The 6,268-nt window shown below is 53.9% G+C and overlaps 1 protein-coding gene across 1 annotated transcript; it reads left to right on the top strand.

The window, feature by feature from the left end:
- Positions 1–1,831: 1,831 nt before the first annotated feature.
- DPEP3 (dipeptidase 3) lies at positions 1,832–6,268 on the top strand. Its single transcript, XM_047079241.1, has 10 exons — positions 1,832–2,288; positions 2,635–2,761; positions 3,262–3,391; positions 3,481–3,622; positions 3,902–3,971; positions 4,088–4,264; positions 4,571–4,655; positions 5,141–5,216; positions 5,700–5,835; positions 5,927–6,268. Exons 1-10 carry the CDS (start codon positions 2,026–2,028, stop codon positions 6,158–6,160), a joined length of 1,440 nt encoding a protein of 479 aa, XP_046935197.1. The 5' UTR covers positions 1,832–2,025; the 3' UTR covers positions 6,161–6,268.

The following is a 6,268-nucleotide window of genomic DNA, read 5'->3' as shown; positions in this document are numbered from 1 at the left end:
TTTAAAATAAATAAATAAATAATAGATAAATTTAAAAAATCAATTATAAACATTATGCTCCCTACTTTCACCTAAGACTATTACAGGAAACAGCTGTATGTGCAATACTTCTGAACTTTTGATAAAGTTTTGAATTAACAAATTCATCATTCACTATATTGTTTATATCACTTAAATGAAGACCTCCCCTGGCAAGTCAGCTTGGTATATGAGACCAGAATAAACATTCCCTCTCTTTCTCCCTCTCTTCTGAGATAGCCAAAGCTGAAGGCAGCAGGGTCAGACTTAGTCCTTAACCACTAGGCATGAGAAGGGAGCAGTGATGGACAGGAGGCAGTAGTGGCCAGAGGTCAAGGCCCTTCTTCTGGCACCCAAAAGGGGAGGCCCACCTATCAGGGAGCCCAGGTGGGAGAACAGCTGACAGACACAGATACAGAAGGGGGCAATTCATATTTTAGTCTGTGTTATAGACCCCTTTCAGCCTGGTAGGACCTCATGCAGGCCCAGGAGGCCCAGACGCCACCCAGGTGCAGTTCTGAGATCAGTTTCCCCTGTGTCAGGACTTTTTTCTGCAGAAAACAATGAATTATACCGCTCAGGCCTCCAGCCATCCTGGAAACCGCCTTACCTTGAAGGAGGATTTCTGCCCCACATGAAGTCATGTCAGACCAAGCCCCCTCATGTTCTTAGCAGTAAGAATTTTTGTCCCACTGTTATACACCTTTGAGGACCTTCCAGCTCCTCCCTTACAGACAGCCATCCTGTCGGAACTAGACCTTTGCTTGAGCTATTGGCCAACTTGGGATGCCCTCTCCACCTCCCTGCCCAATGCAGACCCCATCCTTTCCAGGCTCAGCTGCTGTGGTGCCTCCACTAATCTCTTAGCAAACGGGCCAGCCCTCACCAGCACTACCCACAAAATCCCTCAGCCGGGATGACCATATTACAGAAAAACATGTGACATAAATTGACCAGGGAGTAATTTACCCCCTTTCCAAGATGGCTATAGTTAATTAATGTTTAGAATCTAGAGTCTTTTTTTTTTAAGTTTTTTAATGTTTATTTTTGAGACACAGAGAGAGTAGGGGAGGGACAGAGAGAGAGGGAGACACAGAATCCGAAGCAGGCTCCAGGCTCTGCACTGTCAGCACAGAGCCCGACACAGGGCTCGAACCCACAAACCGTGAGATAATGACCTGAGCTGAAGTCATACGTTTAACCAACTAAGCCACCCAGGAGCCCCTAGAATCTAGTCTTTTTTGTGTGTGCCCATATATTAACAAATGTACAGACGCAAATTTCAATACTAGTTACTAAAACAAAATGGTTTCCCATAATATTATTCTTTTTTAATTTTTTAAATATTTTTTAAAATGTTTATTTATTTTTGAGAGACAGGGAGAGACAGAGCACGAGCGGGGCAGGGGCAGAGAGAGAGAGGGAGACACAGAATACCAAGCAGGTTCCAGGCTCCAAGCTGTCAACACAGAGCCAGACGCGGGGCTCGAACTCACGAACCGTGAGATCATGACCTGAGCCGAAGTCGGACCCTCAACCGACTGAGCCACCCAGGCGCCCCTCCCATATTATTCTTAAATTTCATTTTTATTAAAAAACGTATAGGGCACCTGGGTGGCTCATTCGGTTGAGCGTCACGCTCAATTTCTGTTCAGGTCAGGATGTCATGGGATCCAGCCTGGGTTAGGCCCTGCCCTGAGCACGGAGCCTGCTTGGGATCTCTCTCCCTCTCTCTTTGCCGCTCTTCCACTCGAGTGCTCTTGCGCGGCAGAAGCTGGTCTGGCCCCCTGGGGCGCCCTCTAGTTGAGGGTGGAGGTCTGTGTCGCCCCCTCTGGCCACGCTGAGCAGCTGCGTCGCGGATCCCTGCTCTTCTGGAGAAGCATTCTGCCTGCAGCCCCTCCTCACGACGGATCACGTAAATCCGGTCGGGACCCCACCGTCGCCCTCTGCCCCTCGCGCCCCTCCTCTCGAGACCGGCCACTGCCTGCCCGGCCGACCCTGCGCAACATGAGGCCCCTGGGCCTCGAGGGCCCCCACGCGCTTCGCTGGCGACCTCTGCTGCGTCTGCTGCTCCTGCTGTCTCTGCTGCAGAGGGCGGTAACCCGTGCCCAGACCACTCCCGGCACCCCCAGCGACCCGACCACACCCGGAGCCCCCAGCAATCCGACCACGGCCTTCTCTAGTTCCCCTACCACGCCGCTCACCTCCGGCACACCAAGTCTGAGGAAGCGCGCGCGGGCCCTGATGCGGGACTTCCCTCTCGTGGACGGGTGAGCAGGGGCAGTGTGGGGGCAGGTGGAGACTGAGCCCACACCTGGGTAGGGGAAGGGGGTCCTCAGCATGCAGGGCTAGTGAGGAGGCTTCCTCACACCACCTCTGGATGAACTCTGTCCTCCATCAGCCAGGTCCCCTCCCCCCATTACCCTGTTCCTGGTGTCCACTACAGGCCCCCACCCCTCCCCAAAGCTGCACCTCAGGAATTTTTCCATATTGTCTGTGTGAGGTGGTGGGGGGGGAGGGGAGGGTGAGGGGGACAGGACATGCCCAGGTACTTTGACATGCCCTGTCTGACCTGAGTCCATGTTCTCCACTCTAACTTTATCTTGATGCCCCCAGCCACAACCACTTGCCCCTGCTCCTGAGACACCTTTTCCAGAACAGGCTACAAGATGTTAACCTGCGCAATTTCAGTTATGGCCAGACCAGCTTGGACAAACTCAGGGATGGCCTCGTGGGTGCCCAGGTACCACAGGGATACACAGGGTGCCACAGCATGGCTGCTGGGGAATGTCGGGGGCCACAGAAACCTGGGTAGGCAGGCCTCTCAGTGATTAGAATCGTAGAACACACAATGTGTCATCGCATGACTGCTGGGAATGTGGGGGCTCTGGAGGCCAAGACAGGCCAACCACATGGGTACCCAGGTTCTGTGGAGACACACAGAAAGTGACCAGAAAATCCCTGGTGAGTGTGGGGTTAGAGTTAGAGCCACAAAGGATATAGTGGATTGGCCTTGGGGCATTCACGTAGCACATGGACAAACAGCAGACAATGATATTTCGCAGTCCACAGTTTGGCTGCTGGCAGCAAGCTTAATAGGCATCAGGATACCATAGGGTCATGTAGTGTTTCGTTCTGGGCCAATGACCCAAATGAGCACCTTGGGGGCTGAGAAGGAGTGGCAGGCCAAGGACATTGGAGACCACTCTAATCTCATTCTGGACCCCCGGGGCCTACCTCTAGTTCTGGTCAGCCCAAGCCCCATGCCAGACACAGGACCATGATGCTGTGCGCCTCACACTGGAGCAGATTGACCTCATTCGTCGCATGTGTGCCTCCTACTCTGAACTGGAGCTTGTGACCTCTGCCGAAGGTGGGCTGGCAAATGGGGAGATAGTTAGGGGCTCACTCTGATGGTTCTGGCCCTGGGCCCTGACCACTTGATTATCCATCCTCTTCTAGGTCTGAACAGCACTCAAAAGCTGGCCTGCCTCATTGGTGTGGAGGGTGGTCACTCACTGGACAGCAGCCTTTCTGTGCTGCGCAGTTTTTACCTGCTGGGAGTGCGCTTCCTGACACTTACCTTCACCTGCAACACGGCCTGGTGAGCATAGTGCCTAGCCACGGTGAAATGGTAGATGACATGGTGGGGCAACTGCCAGACAGGTGAGGACAGAGGGATCCACAAAAGGAGGCTGGACTCTCAACAGGTCCTTCACACTCCCAGAAAGCAGCTGGCCCAGGTCCTTACTCTATTCCAGGGGCGGCGGGGGCTGGGGCGGGGGAGGGGGTGTGGATAGACAAACAGAGGGACTGCAGAGCCCCCAGGCTCTGATGCCCAGGATGTTGCCTTTGAGATTGCCTTCTTCTGGCTGTCCCACAGGGCAGAAAGTTCCACCAAGTTTAAACACCACTTCTACACCAACGTCAGTGGGTTGACAAGCTTTGGTGAGGTGAGGATTCCTGTTCCATACCCTACCCCACCCGTTCTCTACCTACAGATAGTGTACACGTGTGTGCATCCTTGACATCTCCCCCACCTCAAAAAACAAACAAACTGTCTTTGCAGAAGGTGGTAGGGGAAATGAACCGCCTGGGCATGATGGTGGACTTGTCCTGTGCGTCAGACACCTTGGTGCGGCAGGCACTGAAGGTGTCGAGGGCTCCCGTGATCTTCTCCCACTCAGCTTCCAGGGCTGTGTGCGACAATTTGCTGAATGTTCCTGATGACATTCTGCAACTTCTGGTGAGCAGCTACCTCAGCCCTCACACCCAGAGCTAGGCGCATTTCATGCAAACATTCTTGACCTTGAACAAAGCTACCAGTCCAGACCTCACCCTTGGACCCATGGCTGGTTAACCTTCCCCATCTCTGAAAACTGAGGCCAAATATGCTCCACTCAGGCGCCCACAAACCCAGAGCTGAAACCTCTTCCAGCTCCTGAAGCCAGGACTGAGCACTGTCCTACTAGGCCCCCAGGGCACAGAGCAGGCCATCAGGCCTGAAGAGCCAAACTGAGGGGGCTGAGTGTTCATTTCTTTATCCTTCTAGAAGAAGAATGGTGGCATTGTGATGGTGACGCTGTCCATGGGGGTGCTACAGTGCAACCTGTTGGCTAATGTGTCCACCGTGGCAGGTGAGCCTCACTTCAACTTCTTGTGCAGTTTGAGCTTGAGCCTGTGGCCATGGGGCCTTCAGGACAGCTCCAGCAGTGTAGCACACCTGTTGGGCAATGGGCAGACCTCTGACAACCCAGGAGAGGAGACACGGCTCTTCGCTGCCACCCAGATCTGGGGCCACAGTCAATGTTGATGGGTTTGGGGGAAGCAACTGCCCCTGCCTCTGAATGTCTTTTGCTCTCACCTCTCTGGACAGGACAGATGCGTTCTCAAGGAACCCAGAGGCAGGGTGGCTTCTGGGCAGAAAAAATTCTAAAGAGACACAGTTCAGCCTCTAGTCACTTCAGAACTCACAATGGGCTGGGAGCTCCATGAAGTCAGCTGCCATGGCCTGGAGTGCTGTGGGCAGGAGAACTGGTCAGGACTGAGTTTCCCCAGACCAGGGCTGGTCCCAGGGCCTGACTCCAGCGTAGTGCTGCTCACACTAACCCCTGCCACCTAGATCACTTTGACCACATCAGAGCTGTCATTGGATCAGAGTTCATCGGGATTGGCAGGAATTATGATGGGTCTGGTCGGTGAGTATTTCCCTGGGGTTTGTCTTGAGCAGGGCACAGCAGGGAGTCCTTTAGTCTCTCCATTCCATGGTCCTCCCACCCTTCAGACCTCATCTACAGGCTCTGGTTTTCCAGCTCACTTGACGTCTGTCCACTCCCAGGGGCTGATTCCTGGGCTCTCCCTGTCCCTCCTGTGGCCTGGTGGACCCACTGCCACTCCAGATCGTCACATTAATTAAGTATTCCCCGACACCCCACCCCAGCAGAGCCCGTTTACCTAGCACCTGCTGCAGTCCCAGCTCAGCAGATCTGTTGTAGGCCAGCCATCTGCTCAGGGGGTAGACACCACAGAAGCTCTGTCTTCAAGGAGCTTCCAAAGTGACATTCAGTAGCCTGGAGAATATGGCCTTCAATTTCACATGTGTGATTGGGGCTGGTGGGACACTGGGCCCTAGACCAGGATCAGGGCTCAGGTTCCACAGCTGGTGGCCCATGGCCACACAGGTTCCCTCAGGGACTAGAGGACGTGTCCAAATACCCAGTACTGATAGAGGAGTTGCTGAGTCGTGGCTGGAGTGAGGAAGAGCTCCAGGGTGTCCTTCGTGGAAACCTGCTGCGGGTCTTCAGACACGTGGAACAGGTATGCTGGGTTGGGCAAAAGGATGGTGCAGTGGTTAGAGTGGGTGAGAGAGGTGCTATGGGAGCCACTAACTGCTCACTCCCACCCCCAGGTGAGAGAGGAGAACAATGGACAGAACCCTGTGGAGGATGAGTTTCCAGACAGGCAGGTGGTCAGGTCTTGCCACTCCCACCTCCTATCTCAGCTTCAGAGTGAACACCTCACCACACACCTGAAGGTGACCGAGTGGCCAATCAGTCAGGTCCTCCGGAGACCCTCAAAAGCTTCCCCATACTTTGTTCTAAGTTTCTTGGTTGCTGCCACCTTCTCAGTCCTCATCCTGTAGTTCTGGTGAGCTGGCCAGTCTCCCAGAGGTCTCTGTGGCAAAGTCTCACAAAGTCCCCTTCCTAGTCATCCAGGCACAAGTGTATGCTGAGAATAAACATTTTGGGTA

The sequence above is a fragment of the Lynx rufus genome, unplaced genomic scaffold, assembly GCF_022079265.1.
Source record: "Lynx rufus isolate CCGP_SWC_20201006 ecotype Redwood Valley unplaced genomic scaffold, mLynRuf1.p SCAF_16, whole genome shotgun sequence".
In the NCBI taxonomy this organism is placed as follows: Eukaryota; Metazoa; Chordata; class Mammalia; order Carnivora; family Felidae; genus Lynx; species Lynx rufus.
This window is presented reverse-complemented; position numbering and strand designations above follow the sequence as displayed.

Bases quoted from the DNA above. Each gene is read 5' to 3' on its own strand.
- DPEP3 (XM_047079241.1), top strand. From the start codon at position 2,026: ATGAGGCCCCTGGGCCTCGAGGGCCCCCACGCGCTTCGCTGGCGACCT. The intron at 2,289-2,634 runs GTGAGCAGGGGC...TGATGCCCCCAG, and splicing joins GACTTCCCTCTCGTGGACGG to CCACAACCACTTGCCCCTGC. The intron at 5,836-5,926 runs GTATGCTGGGTT...TCCCACCCCCAG, and splicing joins TCTTCAGACACGTGGAACAG to GTGAGAGAGGAGAACAATGG.